At 42.5% G+C, this 16130-nt stretch overlaps 1 protein-coding gene across 2 annotated transcripts in view; it reads right to left on the bottom strand.

The window, feature by feature from the left end:
* The window catches only part of ITGA6 (integrin subunit alpha 6), a 78709-nt gene that overhangs the window by 5270 nt on the left and 57309 nt on the right, over positions 1-16130 (bottom strand). For both annotated transcript variants that reach the window (XM_039239177.1, XM_039239178.1), the window contains exons 12-24: positions 15621-15781; positions 15106-15249; positions 13280-13395; positions 12963-13152; positions 12791-12874; positions 12615-12694; positions 12384-12461; positions 12195-12297; positions 10774-10947; positions 9150-9248; positions 8940-9050; positions 8738-8836; positions 2302-2427 (exon numbers count right to left, since the gene is read on the bottom strand). In XM_039239177.1, coding sequence (XP_039095108.1) covers positions 2302-2427; positions 8738-8836; positions 8940-9050; positions 9150-9248; positions 10774-10947; positions 12195-12297; positions 12384-12461; positions 12615-12694; positions 12791-12874; positions 12963-13152; positions 13280-13395; positions 15106-15249; positions 15621-15781 — 1565 coding nt within the window. The remainder of the gene's footprint in view (positions 1-2301; positions 2428-8737; positions 8837-8939; positions 9051-9149; positions 9249-10773; positions 10948-12194; positions 12298-12383; positions 12462-12614; positions 12695-12790; positions 12875-12962; positions 13153-13279; positions 13396-15105; positions 15250-15620; positions 15782-16130) is intronic.

Here is a 16130-nt window from a genome sequence, read left to right as displayed (position 1 = left end):
TCTCAGAACTACACACCGGACAGTGCAGCTTCAGAACACTTCCATCTTCACAGGACATTTTATTAGGCAGCACCAATCTAAACTCTTTATCCTGGTGTTTACTTGTGACTCTCTCCATTTAATATGCAGTGAACACATGGACCAACTTTCAGTCACACATGCCAGGCAACAGGGTGGGGAGAAGGAATGAGCCAGGAACCCAAAGTCCTGGTCCTGCCTGCAGCTTGGCAACATTCTTAACATCCGCAGGCATGAGCATCCTTGTTGGCACAATGAAGGTGACTGGCCCAGCCTGAAGGACTTTTTGTCTTTACCTCCCAACAAAACCCTATGCAATATCCTGGTGTTTAAAGCAGATAACATCAGTACCACTCGGGCTGAAGTGAGGATATCTGCACTAGCTCCACTGCTTCACTTCATCTTGGCACCTATGTGGATGTGTAAAATTCACTTTAAAGGCCGCTGAACCAGAGTCCTTTCTGGTCCTCAAGTTCTAGGATTTTAACACATAAAAACAAATAGTTCACTTTCAGAAAGAAGAGTATCCATAAAGTAATAAAGATGATGTTCATGTAGGGGATATAGAGATTGTCTGCTTCCTTTAGAGTTCACTTGTGAGTTCTGGATACTTTCAAGCTACAAACAACCCATGAGATCACATAGTCCAATCCACATACTGAAGAGCTGAAGCAAACCAGTGCCCCAGGGGGATGAAGTGATTTGCCTAAAATTATACAGCTCAGGTTTCTTAACTCAATCACTGCTATATCTTAGCCGCATTAAAGACTGCCAATAAGACCTGCTCTGAAATAGACTGTCTTTGTGACCTCCTCCCAAGAGGACACGAAGGCCATTTTCAAATATCAAACCTCAAATTCGGCTTTTGATACCAAAATAGTTTTCAGAGCATCTTCTATGGCTGGCTGTGCTGAACAGAGAAATCTACTGCCTTAAGTTAACATCAGAGGTAGGACTGGCTAATGTCCAATTCAAGGAGGAGTTTTGGCATGAACAATTATGAAGCTTTAATCACATATTTGGAGGACACCGGAAAGTTACCTCACACTAGGAAATTACTTATAAAAATTTAAAAAATGTCCAGTATTTGAAAGTGACAATATCTGGAATCCTTGTCAATTATACGTGGATTCAAGGAAAGGATAAAGATGGTTTGATCCTGGAGATTGTTGGTAGAGGTTCATAATCATTTGACCAAAATCCTGTGGATGAGAATTTTTCTGGAAATCTAGAAGTTTTGGCATCTTAGAAAAGTAATGTGCTGCATACATAATGCCACTGTAATCTACACATTAGTTTCACAGAACTGTTAAATAAAGGATCAAAGGTATATACTGCCTCTCTTAACATGACATCTTGTTCCCAAATAAGTCATTACAAATTTTCAGTTTTCAGGGTTTTTTTGTTTTTTGGTTTTTTTTTTTGCAATTTGTAATTATTGATAAGGGACTGTGAACCTCCTTTACTTACTTAGAATAGTCCAAAGTCTATAGGTTCATAATCTTTGGCAATAAAAGTATGCATCCATCTCATATACACATTTCTGTAATGTTGATTATTTAGTGGCAGAAATCAAGGGGACGATATTAAACTTTATTTTCAGGACCAAATTCTCATGCAGAACATCATATTAAACCCAGATCTTCCTCATGTTTGATAGAGGCTATGAGGATTCCATTGCAATGGAGTTATTAATTTCATGTTTGTTGATTTTGAGAGGGGAGAGAAAGAGAATCCCAAGCAGGTTCTGTGCGGATAGCACAGAGCCTGACCTGGGGCTCAATCTCATCAACTGTGAGATCATGACCTGAGCTGAAATCGAGTTGGATGCTGTGCCCCAATTTCATGCTTTTCTATTCCTAATCTAGCTGTAACTGTAAACAAGCCCCAATGGCTACTGTGAACATTCCGTTTACAAAAGTTGAGATTAACAAGGATACAGGTTCAGATTAATGGGATATCCCAACAGTGTGGCTTAGATTCAGAATTTTAGATGAAGAAAATGTTAGAGTAGTAAAAGTTGTAAATTGTTATTTACCCAAACATGCTAAATTATGTGAAAAACACCAAGATTTTTTTATTTAGGAAGCTCCTCATAATGTACAAATAATATACATCTAAATCTAAGGTGCTGGGTGTTCACTGTAAAATTCTTAAGTTTGCTCTATGTTGGCAAAGCTTCATAATAAAATGAAAAGAGAAGCATTACAAAGAAACGTACAGACTTTGTAAATTCACTTTTTTCAAAAAACATTAAAACTTAAAATGCCAGATAGGACTTACCTTCCATAGTAAAAACACTAAGAGGGCAAGCATCAAAATCCCAGCAAGTATAGCCACTAGGATGATCCACCAAGGTACTCCTGAATATTGAGCTACAGTCTTTGAGGGAAACACAGTCACACGAACCTATGGGGCAAAAAGCAAGCACCACTGTGTAAATGAGGTTCATGGTTCTAATTCAGTTCCAGACACATTTTGAACAATCCAGCCTAATGAGATGCCTTTTGATATGAGATCTTTTCCCAGAACCTGGAAAATCCAAGACTGTGTTTTGACAGAGTATTGTTTTGCTAACTCCTCTTTTTAAAACCTTTGTATTGAATCGAAGTAGAGAAAATTGTATAATAAACCATTTATTCATCACCAAATTTCAACAATCATCAATACACAGCCAATCTTGTTTCATCTGATTAATCTGATATCTTTTTGAGAATGATCACCTTCTCTTTTCATCTCTGTAATGGAAATAGAAGGGTTCAAATGGCTAATATAGGCCATAACTAGCCTGTATTCCTCAGATTTTAAAATTTATTATTTTTTAAAAATTTACATCCAAGTTAGTTAGCATATAGTGCAACAATGATTTCGGGAGTAAATTCTTTAATGCCTCTTACCCATTTAGCCTCAGATTTTTTAAAAATGTTTTTATTTATTTTGAGAGAGCAGAAGAAGGACAGAGAGGAGGAGAGAGAAAGAAAAGCCTGTTGTGGGGCTTGAGCTCACAAACCTTGAGATCATGACCTGAGCCAAAATAGAGTTGGACAATTAAGTGGCTGAGCCATCCAGGCACCCCATTCCTCACTCAGATTTTAAAGATGATGTGAAATATGAAAATAGGGATGGAGCTGCATTGCTGATACCCGTTTAACTTTTCCTTAGGATGTCCAACTAAGGACCCTAATACACAGTAAGATTTCCTGAAATGGCCTCGTGCGTATGTTCTATGACAATATATTTGTAAGCCCTGGATTTGTTCAGAGGTGGCTCAGAGCTGTAAGCTGCAGCTGATGAGAGGCCTAAACGCTAACCATTTGCTAGCTGGCAAATACCAAGTAAACAGATATAGTGTCTATTCAGAAATCTAAGAAGATGCTCATGGCAATTTGCAACAACTTGGTTATGTGTGTTTAGGATGCAGGTGGACTTCTGTGAACCCAGGAGACTATTTTTCCAAGCACGTAAAAGACCTGGTGATTGCTACAAACAGGATTTTGTAAACAGGTTAGCTTCATTTCTGATATTTCTGAATTAAGAGAATGTAAAGTGAAGTGTAAAGAAAAAGTGTGAGTTTCGCTTCAGAGAAGTGTTTTTAGTCAAGTACTCCGTATTAGTATCGAGCTCCTGATGCTGCCTCAAAGTGCTTCTGTCTGTCTATATTGTGCTTCCATACTGATGTGATTCTCTTTTGAAAAGAAAACCTCTTCACTAAAATACTTCTCTTTCTATTTATGCTAGAAAACAGCTTCTCAACCTCATTTATAGAATAAACTTTAAAGCAAAACAACTGCATTTCTTTGAACATTTAAGAGGAAAGACATCTGTTTTCAGCCTGTTACACCAACTCTAACACCTCTATCAGCTACTGTGCTTCCTGTTATGCTCTCCTTGAGGTTTCTCTCAAACTGCCAGCCAGCTGTGGGGGTGGGGGAGCCCCTTTGTTCACTTCCCCCTGCCTCCCTTCCCCACTGGGACAGGCATCCTAGCTGTAAGCTAAACAACCCTCTGATTACTGGTCTAACACAGGAGTATCCATTTAGTGGGAAGAAAGAAAGGTGAGAGACCAGTGATGAAATAGTGTACTTGACAGGACTGGTAAGCCCGCCTACTCTAAACCAAAACAACAAGAAATTAATTAGCCTATACTGTATTTCATTTAACTTTGCTTCCCAATCTAGCATAGGGAAGGCATACGGTACTTGCGGGCCAGATGACAACCTGGAAGGGCCATCCTCATTTTTAAGAATAAGTTCTGAAAAACCTGGACGTGTAGAGTGGTCCACGGCAGGGGACTCAGCCTAACAAGTACCTTCATACCTGTGTACCAGAGCGCCTTTTAAATGGCTGATAATAGGGGAAAATACTCCTATAAATGGCAGCAAGCCAATAACCGTATAAGAGCTGAACAAGGTAATTTTTGATCTGGTGGGGGCAGAGTGTACATCCCGCTGGGAGGTCGAGCCCCAAGTCTGACTACCATTCAAACCAGATTTTGGAGCCTTTCAGAAACTGAAACAACTCAGCCTCAAAGACTGAAGACTGAAGCCAGAGGCAGGGCTACACTTTTAAGGGGAAGATGTGCTCTGCAAACCCAGGCTATGCGTAAGGCCACACTGCAGGCCAGAAGGTGAGAGAGGTGAGTCAGCAAGATTTTGTTGCTTCTGTAAACTGTCACCTAAAGTTTGTTTTGTTTTTGTAAGGCAGTCATTCTCCAGCTGGGACTGGGAATCAAGGCGGAGCTGGCCTCAGAACTGGGGAAGGGGAGACCAGCCGTGAGCTGTGACCCCCAGAGCTCTGGGAAGCCTGGTCACATCTTCCATGGCAGCTGTTATTGATGGACAGTGACAGGTTAAGGGGAGTATAAATTACTCCAACTCCGAAGACATTTGGGGGAGGGGGGTTTCTTTAAAATCTAGGCATTGGCACATTTCATATATGCATGTGAAAATGAGGCATGAGCTCTGCTGACGCATTAAATTCCATCACGAGGAGCAGTGCTTAGACCTCATTCACCTGCTCACTGCCCGAATGGTTCCCCTGAATCACTCAGTAGTACCCTCTATTCTTAGAACATCAATGTAGAAACTCACCACACGAAGGGATTTTCATATCTTTCACAAAACTATTAAAGACATCATCCCTTCGTGAGTGTTCCTCATGTCAGAAACCTATCTTGTAAAAGGATCCACATCTCATTCTCTGAATTTAGAGCCAGAAGAGGAAAATGATATTCCCCTTGAAGAATGATGCGCCTTTTACCTAATTTTGGCAGCAAGGAAGCAGATACTTTTTTCCAGCTTCCTTAAGAATGAAGTGGGGTATATATAAATACAACCAATTAATCTCTTCCTTCCTTGGCTTAATTCAACAATTTTTCCTGGTTCACAGTCCCCTAGACCATGAAACTCATAACAGTCAACACTGTATCGTATTTATACAACTTTGTTCTGTACCATTTGGGCAGGGAAGGCACATAGTGTGTGCACAGTAAGTACTTGTTAACTGGATGGATTTAATTGATGCTAAAATGTAACCATTTTATCTGGTTCAATTAGGTGACCAGCTCTCGGACTTTGTTTTAGTCATGTGTTAAAATGTATTGAGAAGCAAACACAACACTCTTAAAACTGGCTGGGTTACAAGGAAACTAAATTTAGGTGAGGTGTTTTTTTTTTTCTTCCTTTTTAAAGCCAGGATTAGAGGGAAAGCAAGAAGTTTTAATATGAAGACCAAAAGACAAGACTGAATTACTCAACCTCCTTTGCTTCCAACTCCAAAGAAAAATGATCTTCAGGCTGGAAAGGACAGCTGGACTAAGATAAAGACGAACTGAAACCCACAATAAGTGAGGGAATAAAAGAGAAAGGCATGCTGACACTTGAATTTATCTCAAATCTTTAGGCTCAGAAAAAGTATGCCTCAAAAACACTAAAGAAACATGTAGACAGGATATCTGAGCTGCTGTATCTCAGAAATCAGAGTCAATAGAAGAGGCACCAGAAGACTAGACATAAGAAAAAGTCCCCATTTTCAAAAGAAATGCAAATGGATACAAGGCAATAATCCATTCATAAATCCACCCATTATTAAAGAAACCAAGGCGCATCATAGCAGACTCCAAGCCCCATTCGCGTGCATGAGTTCTCCAGGCCCTAACATGAACTGCCCAAGAGAACCTCGCTTTCATTTGTGACCCAACCACCGGACTGGGGTACCAGCACGCTAGTTCCACACACCTTCCCGAAAACAAGCGCATTTGATGAGGGGCTGTGAGCCCAAGGTCTAGTCTCACCTCACGTGGCAGTCCTGTGACCCTGAGGGAGAGGCAACCTTCCCTGGATTGTTTTCTCATGGGAATTTGACATCTGGGGACTTAATAGAGAGTCAAAGACTAGGAGTCCTGAAACCAGAGAGTTACGGGTTTCAGTTCAGGACCCCAGCTGGCAGCCCCTCTGTGCCTGCTTCCTTTTCGGTAAAATGAGTAAGTCTACCTTGTCATTCTTCTGAGGTTTAAATAACTGCACATAGGTAAAACGTCTAGTAAATCATAGACATTTTATTAATGCTTTATAATGTTTGTCCATTCCCTTTAAAGGGAATTGTTCTTTTCCCAGCTCTAAAAACTCAGTAATTCTCAGGGTTACTGGGTTGTTGGGTTTGTTTTTTTTTAAGTGTTTATTTACTTTGAGAAGTGCACAGGAGCAGAGGAGGGGCAGAGAGAGAGAATTCCAAGCAGTCTCTGCACTGTAAGCACAGTGCCCAATGCAGGACTCAAACTCACAAACCAGCAGATCGTGACCTGAGCCTACGCCAAGAGCCAGATGCTTAACCGACTGAGCCACTCAGGTGCCCCTCAGGGTTACTGATTTAAAGTTTTAAGCAAGCTATCACAGCGGCCTCCAGTCAGAGAGGGTAGAGAAAGCCTTCTCAGAAAGGTTATGGCTACAGTGATAGTCCTCTATGATGCCTTATTGATAAGAGGCAGAAAGGTGGGCTAGAGTAGCATGCAAAGGTAATCTAAGGCCAGGGTGACGTTATGTCCTCCTGAGCCTAGGATGGTCCTAATTTATCCCTGGTCCCAGCATCCTGCCCAGTTTAGCATTTGCCCCAGACAAATGTCTTCTAGTTTGGATGATGAGTTTTAACAGCTAAGGATCGTTCAGAAACCAGTGCTTAGGAGAGCTCACTGCTTCCTCAAAGGACTAAAGCCAAAACACCTCTATAGGCACATTAGTAGATCCGCTTAGGAACAGTAAGTCACAATTTTTTCTCTAGTCAGTTTCTTTTGTAAAACATCCTGGTCCATGACTTGCAGTCACTGTATCTTGAGAACATGATAGAAGGCCCTGTGGGCTACAGACACCCACGAGGGGCCCTTTCCAGTGTGCCCCCAGAGCCACCGCTTGCAGCCCTGTTCAGCATTTTTCTCAATTCTCTGGATGAATGAAGCTAGAGAAGGCACGCCGCTCAACTTTGCAAAAGATAAAACTCTGCAGGCACAGAAAGCTAACAGGGCAAAGGATCAAGACTCAGAACTACTCTGTGAACTGAAACGACAGCCCACAAGCAAATCTTATAAAATGCAAGGATATGTGTAAAGGCACGCATTTCAGGGCACCTGGATGGCTCAGTCGGTTAAGCTTCTGACTTTAGCTTAGGTCATGATCTTGCAACTTGGTAGGTTCGAGCTCCATATTCGGCTCTGTGCGGACAGCTCAGAGCCTGCAGCCCATTTCAGATTCTGTGTCTCCCTGCCTTTAACCCACTCATACTCTGTCTCTCAAAAATAAATAAACGTCAAAAAAAAAAAAAAAAGTTAAAAGGCATGCATTTAGATTTTTAAAAATTGCTCAAGGATGGGATATGGGAGTTATAGCTTGACAGCGCATTCTTTTGAAAACACTGGAGTTTCAGCAGAACACAGACAGCGGCCGCTAGGAGTACAAACACAATCTCCCATGTACACTGCAAATCAAGTTTTAGGCTGACCGACAGAAATGTGGGGCCGAGCTGTCTGGAGTTCAGGGCCTCAGGGTGAGGCGAACTAGGTAGGTGGCCGTCCGTGCTCCGCCCACGTGGGAGTCACGCTCCAACCAGCGCCAGCCCAGGACGGAGAGGGCCTGGAGAGGGCCTGGCATGACAGGTAACTGGAGAGGGGGAGGCTTCGCTCTGAACAGAAGGAAAGGCATGTCCAAGGGGCATCCCCATTTCCTTCCCTTATTCCCAAGGCTGCTACGTGGCTGAGAGAGAGGGCGCATTTGGGGCTTGTTCCAAGGTGCATAACCGGGGACTGATTTTATAAGACTCACCTCTGGATTCACATGTAAAGAGATCTTTTCTAAGAATGGCAGCTGGCCACACATGCCATGAGCTGCTCCATAAAGTGCAGTGACGCTCCCAGCAATGACTACGGCCTCAGGGACAGCCTGAGACTTGGGGTTTCTAGAGAGGTGGACGGCGCCCGCGTTCCTTCAGTGGGCTGAGAGCTCTCAAATCTGCCCCATGCACTGCAGAACTAGATGCCCCCAGATGTGCTTCTTTTTCCAATGATTCTATTAAGATACAGCTTGGGGTGGCAGCACCTTAAAGCATCATCTGATTTGGGAGTCGCGGGGCTGTGAGGGAAAGGAATGCCACAGTAGCATGTCCTTGGGCTGGGGCACGGGGCAGAGACAGAGTGATTTGCCCTGAACTCAAGGAAGACGGGGGAACCTCTCACCTGAGTGCCCGCGTGTGGCAGCTTGATATTCTCAGCGGCATCGGCTACGTCAATGGAAGCCCGCACGAGAATGTCCAGGTAGTTCATTTTGGAATATTCCTGTTTGGAGACAAAGTCAGCAAATGCATTAAGGAAGTGAGCGATGCCATAAGAAACAGCAAATGACTTGCAGGGGACAGCCAGCCTCGCGGCGGGGCCAAACCTCTAGAAACGTGCCGTTCCATAACCTCGAGCGGAGGACAACAGAGGCCTTGCTGTCCAGCCCTCGCAGGGGACAGCTTATGTTCACGCAGTTCACGTTCGTGCTGCAGTTCTGGGGGGAGCAAGAGAGTGGCAGTTAAAATCCTAGGGTACGGGGAAGACCTTCCTGCCACCATCTGCCAAACAGTTCCGGCTCCTGAAAAGTACTTACAAGGGTCTGATATTTTCTTTCAGCAAATAAAGAAAATTTTCTGCTATCATCTGTCTGTTTTTCAGCAATTTCCCGTTTCCTTCTCGAGTTGTGAGACTCCTGAAAAGAAATTAGATCCAAACTAGTTCTACTTAATGTCATTCTTTGTTCCTAGTATACAAACCCTTGAGCACTCCCTCCCACATAACGCCAAATTCACGTAATCGGCAATTAACATCCGCCCATCTCCCGTCCCCAAAGGCACAGAAATAATTTAAGTGTAAAATCCAAAAATGTTCCCATCTCATTGCAAGTTTATTGACTAAGGTCATTTATTCCCACTCTGACTTCAAAACTCAGGCAAACAGAAAGAGGCTTTCTTTGTTCAGTCTCCTCACCAAACAGAGTACCCTGAGTTCAGGCGTCAGATCTCATTGCTGTATCTTTAGCACCCAGCTCAGTAACTAATGTATGGTAAAAAAAAAAATCAGCACATCTTGAATAAACATATGACACTGAAGAATAAGGAAAAAAGCAAAAGAAGTAGTATGTGACTTATTCAAAGTAGATTACTGAAAAGTAAGCCATTTAGGAATTCTGTTTCAAAACAGCATTTTCCTTAAGATAGGATTAAGAGTAATAGACCATCTTGGGGTTTAATTTTTAACTTTTATTTTAGAGAGAGAACGAAAGCTGGGGAGAGGGCAGAGAGGGTGGGAGAGGGGAAATCTTAGGCAGGCTCCATGCTCAGCACAGAGCCTGACATGGGGCTCTGTCTCACAACCCTGGGATCATGATCTGGGCCAAAATCAAGAGTGGGATGCTCAACCAACTGAACCACCCAGGCGCCCCTCGACCATCTTGTATTTCAAAGTTGATGAACACAGGATCCTTCTATATCTGCCAACTGTCAATACTAGTCATACCTGAGTCACTTTACAACTTAAAAGAAACAGATACGCAATAAGAAAGCAGATTCTCAAACTGGAGCATAAAGGATAACCCAGTATGTCAACAGTACTGAGCAGTTAAGAGCACAGGCTCTGAAAACAGGCAGAGCTGAGTTGAATGCAGAATCTTCCTCTTAACTGCAGAGTAATTCTTAAAACCTTAATCTCTCTGTACCTCAGTTTCCTCATCTGTGAAATGGTAGGGATAAGAAAAATACCTTAAAGGACTATTAAGAGAATGAAATGAGAAAAAGCAAATCAAATGCTTAATAGCACAGTGTCTGAAACACAATACTTGGTAAGGATTTATTATTTTAAAAAATAACGAAAGCTTTGAAGGGCACTTGCTAAGGTGCCAATATCCTTTGTAATGAGTTTGGTTCTGCTGGGAGTTAACGCTGGCTGCCTAACCCCCAGAAGCTAATCCTAGTCCTCTTTATAGGTCACACCAGGCCATAAAACTCCAGAAAATGTCATTTCCTTCAACAAGCGCTGAATGACGCTGCCCTAACATCACTAATCAGCAGAAATCCTCAGCCTGACTTGGATACTCAACTATAAAAAAGAAACTGACACCAAAGAAAAAGTCAACATGCCACTATGCCAGTTTCCTAAGGAAAGAAATGATTTTCCCATCAAAGGTTCGCCTCCCTTATTTACATCGATGGAGACGAGAGATCAATCCATCAACATACCTTTAGTTTCAGGAAGTTTATTTCATGTTGCGGCTCACAAGCTATCTTTTCCAGTCCTTTGGATTCTACTTTCACCAAATAAAGCAACCATTTGCCATTGCTAATTTCTTTTGGCCACTGGATATTCAAGGTTGCTGTGCCGAGGTTTTTAAGAGGTTTACCCAAGTTAATTACCTGTTAGAAAATAATACATATTATATCTCAGTGTAATTCTATCAACATAAAATTAAGTCGCAGCTCCTGTTGCCAAGTGGGAAAAAAGGCCACGATACCTGGCAAAATCCTACAATGCAAGTATAGGCTCCAAAAACTGGACTACCGATATGGTGTCCAACACAGAGACGGATGGGAAAAAGAGAAATGACTGCTCATTCCGTCCAGGAACTAGTGTGTGCAACAACATCGGTGGTGAAGCCACGCCACACTGTCAATACACTCCCGGAAAGTCACCAATAACCTGCTTCTAGGAAGCCCCTCCCACTGCAAAAATGAAGCAGCCTCTGTCCTCTACTACCCAGGGGAGGCCTGGGTAGCAACGCAGAGTCTGAGTAAAGCCATTATGACAGCCATGAATCAGGAGTCCAAGCTGGGGACACAGCAACTTCCTGCAGCAGAAGCTGAAGGAGGCGTGAGCTCTCTTTGTTTGTGTGTGGGGACAGCTGCGGAGCCCAGAGATGCTGCTCTCAGCTACCGCCACCACCTGTCACAGCTGTGTCTATAATGCTGAGACACACAGAGCAGAATTCAACCCCTTCATCCTGCTGGGGACAGGGCTGGGCACATTCTTGCCATCGCAGACCCAAACCCACGGATGAGTTACGAGCCATCTCTGTACCACGCATTTCCATTCATCTAACTGGACTTAGAGGCGCACTGTGATTCCTATTTTGAAATTCTTCAGAGCAATCATTAGCTCTCCCTACTGGCACTGGGCTTGTGAAACATGAGGGGACGTTAACCACATGCAGTATGAAAGATGTCCTTACGGTGGAGGAAGAAATGAATCCTAACACATTCTAAAGCCAGATAATGAAGCACTTTGAGATCTTCATTTTACAGACAGACTCTGGGGAGGGGCGAGATGTCCTTGGTCTCTGCACCACTTAACACATTAAAACTCTCTAATAAGAAAATGGCCAAACTGAACTGGATTTTGAACAAAGTCCTATGTTGAATGACGGCTGTGTTCCCCATTCTAGAGGATGAAACTTTTACTGTAAGCCAGTCTGTTGCTTAAAAATTGGTGAACTCACCTTTAACTGAGTGTTTATCACGCTTACTTATTAATATTTCTTAATACTGATATTACACACTAAAATCCATATCCACATTTATTAAAATTACATTGCATCACGTATGTGTATATAGTTCACATTAGCTTTGAGTGTATATAATACAAAAGACCAACTGCTTCAACTCACCCTGAATTCATACTCTATTAAACTTCCCACCTCCTCTTCAGATTTCATAGCTTGCTCACCGACAACTCTTCCTCCAAAGTACACCTGGGAAGGTTTAGCAACTCTGTTCAATTAAAAAATACCAGTTTTAGCAGGATGGTAAATGGTTCTTTTAAACACTGATTTGTTATGCTAAACACAAACACTTACCCAGAGACCGATAAAAGCAGTTCAATAACCACTTTTGCTGTAGCTGTAATTGAAGCCAAATTATCTTGATTGCTTGTTCTGAAAATGAAAAGGAAACAATAGGGTTTCATTTTAACCATCAGTTTTCTCATTACAATTACACTTCTTTTAGGAGTTAGAGCAGAGCTGGCTCATTGACTGGCTGTGTTTTCACGAAATAATTCTGAATGGAAAGCCTGACGAAACGCTTACGTTTCCAGCTTCAGATTAATATCCAGATCCGTGGTGTCAAAGGTGACCTCCGTCGTACTTAAGATTAAGTAAAAAGTAACCTGAAAAATAGAAACAGACGTTACCAGAGACCAAGCGTGTCAACCCTGTAATGGCACATGAAACAGTACAATACAGTATGTGAAGGCATCACCTACACTTGAATTTCTTTTAAAAGGATTTCCAAGCTCACAGTCCGCTTGTGAGCCGTTCTGATTGGCAACACAACTCAGCTGCTTCTCCTGTAACAGAAAAACACTAGATCACAATGCGTTCACTCGCCACACAGTGCTGGGCTTTTCCTCCTCGCTGCTGTCCAAAAACACTTACAGGGAAAGCCCTCAGTTCTCTGTATGCCGAGTAAGTCAGAGTGTCCGGAAAAGTTGCAATGAGTTTCGCTTCATGAGCGTCATCGCCGTCTTTTGTGGGGTTTCTTGGATTGGAAGGGCTGTTCGTCACTGTGATTTCTAAAGCAATGTCCTTCTGGTCTTTTAGAACTAGTTCTGGAACACCTTTTCGGCTATTAAAAAAATGTAAAAAAAAAAGAAAAAACACAAAAAACAAGAAAAATGACAGAGTCCTCAGTACATTTTCACAACCCACTGCAAAGCCAGTCATTTCTGCTAGGATGACAGAGCGATTCTTACATTGGTAAATAAGAAAATTTGTCTTGATTTCCTTCCCGGGTGCAAAATTTATATTCTAGTTTAAGGTTGCTGTTACATATATTGTCGTTTCCACATCCCTCTTTTAAGAAGTGCACCTGCAGGAAAACAAAACCATTGTAATTTATGCCATTTAAGACCCTCAACAGTGACTGGCTGTTTCCACACAGTTCTTTCCTTGGGCGACAGTTACCACAGCAGAAGTGGTATGGATACCATGCATCCAACGACCCCTCTGTCCTTTAACAGAACTGTGCTCTAAGAATACTTTGACCATGGCTCTGAGGTGGTAGAGGGGGAGGGAAGAGATGGGCATGGAGGAGGGCACTTGTGGGGATGAGCACTGGGTGTTATATGGAAACCAACTTGACAATAAACTATTTGTAAAAAAAAAAAAAAAAAAGAGCATGAGCCCTGCAGCCACACAGGCCCATGTTCAATCCTGGCTCTGCCACTCACTCAGCCAGGTGGCTTCAGGCAAGTCACTTAACCTTTCAGAGACTCAGTTTCATCTTAAGTAATATGGGGATACCACCACCCTACTTGATAGGGATACTGTAAGAATTACCAACAATAATGGTGATGCAAACACATGATTACGTATTTTAACTCACTTACTCCTCACAACAGACTTATGAGAATATTATTATGAGCTCCACTGTACAAATGAGGAAACAGTTTAGTCAGGAAAGCAAATGGCACAGTGCTAATGGGGGCTTAAGAACCACACTGATCAACAGTTAGGCAAACAGCCTCCCTGCCTGTTATATTACAGGACTACAGAGCTAGGAATAGACATAGGAAATATTCGTGTGATAGTAATCTCCAAAGTCTATGAAAAAGTATATGAGAGTATACGGAGCTACGCTTTGTGACAATAAAGACTGACAACATATATAGTGAAGCAAGTCTCACTGCCGGAAGGCCTCATCAGTGGGCCACCAGGACCAAGAGCCTCCAAGTGGATGCTCCAACCGGAGTTGACAGCAAGTGTACAACGTCAGACCAAGAGGCCACACGTCCCCAGCCTAACTGTGTGTCTCTACTACCCTAAACCCTGACCAATAGACCCCACCTTGTATAGGCATACGGCAAGCCACATGAATTCTTCTTCCCTAGATTGCATAGGCTACATTAGCTGCTAGATGCCTATTTTCGGGCTAATCCTTTTCTGCCTTACTGAAGTTTTATATTCCTTGACTTTTTTTAAAGTTTATTTATTTTAAGAGAGAGAGGGTGCGTGCGCGCTCACACACACACACACCCTTGGGGGGAGGGTCAGAGACCAAGAATCCCAAGCAGGCTTAGCAGTGCAGAGCCCAATGCAGGGCCCGAACCCATGAACATGAGATCATGACTTCAATTTTGGAAACCAAGAGTCAGACGCTTAACCAAGTGAGCCACCCAGGTGCCCCTATAGTCCTTGATTTTAATGTTCACTAACAAGTTTGTTTTCTACATTTTAATATTCTCAGAGGTAAAAATGCAATGTATTTTTCTTTGTACATATGGCTATAAGAGAAACTTCAAGTGAGAGTAAGTTCTGCCAATTACAGTCTCAACTGCAGTGGCCAAAAATTGTTCAGAACAATACTCTCTGGTTCCAAACTGTATTCCATATGTTTCTATCTTCACTATTCATTTGGGAAAACAAATTGCAACCAAACTTTGCATATATTAAAAAGCTTTACTTAATACGAAGGAATGGACTTTAAAGCAAATCACTAGTCATACTGCCTTCAAAGACGTGTGATGTAGTGTAATAATACGGCAAAAGCTTTGGCCATACAAAAGTCAGAAAGACTTACATCTCTATGGACTGTCTTGGGTTCGTTTGAATTCAGAATTGGAAGAATTTCTGGAAGCGAATTCACTCTCCTCCGTGTGGTTGGCTCCTGGATCTCTACTGAAGCAGTTACAGGAATGGGGCGCAGTTTATCTCTGATATTTTCCTGAAAAGTATGCAGTTAAGCATGGTATCAATGCTACTGGCCAAACAATGCTTTTTTTTTTTTTAAAGAGTTATTTTTGAGAGAGAGAGAGAGAGAGCGCATGAGGGAGAGGGGCAGAAAGAGAGGGAGACACAGAATCTGAAGCAGCTCCAGGCTCTGAGCTGTCAGCACAGAGCCCAACGCAGAGCTTGAACTCATGAACCAGAAGATCATGACCTGAGCCAAAGTCGGATGCTCAACCGACTGAGCCCCGCAATGCTTTCTTTTGTACAGAATAAGAAGTTGCTGGTATAAATTTCAGAAATGTACACATGCCACCGTAAAACCCAACTTCTGTCCCAACAACAGACGTGACCGTCTGCGCGCCTCACCTGCAGCCAGAGGGTCTCCTCCATGCACGCCTTCTGCTTCTGCCTGTTCAGAGTTAGCTGTTGACTATACTTAGGCTCAGAACCTTGGTTTCGAAACTGAACTCTTGAGGACAGCCCAGATTTTCTTCTCTCCTTTTCTGCCTCAAGCGTACCCAAAATGGCTACATAAAATGAACAAAATCATATGAACTTTAAGTGCATCCGTGTACAGTTCAGACAGAAGTACAGTGAGTTCCTTTTGACATTATTTTAATTCCCTGTAGAGGGATACTTTTCCCATTGCTCTTGCTCTTCTTCATACTTCCTGGTAATGTACATTTTGACTGATTTATGGGAATTCAAATCAAGCTGTTCTTTCCTGCCCACTGCTGTTAACAGTTTATTTGAAGTAAAATTTCCATTGGGCCACCTGGGGGAGCTCGAGACTAAGTCAAAACCTCTGAGCAGCATCCAAGGATTTCTGGCTAAATGTCAAGAACCGACAGAGAACTAAAAATAATGGGGGACCCA

Source organism: Hyaena hyaena, unplaced genomic scaffold, assembly GCF_003009895.1.
Source record: "Hyaena hyaena isolate Hyena2069 unplaced genomic scaffold, ASM300989v1 scaffold_154, whole genome shotgun sequence".
NCBI classification, from domain to species: Eukaryota; Metazoa; Chordata; class Mammalia; order Carnivora; family Hyaenidae; genus Hyaena; species Hyaena hyaena.
Note: the sequence above shows the minus strand (reverse complement) of the source record. Positions and strands in the feature narration are given on the sequence as shown.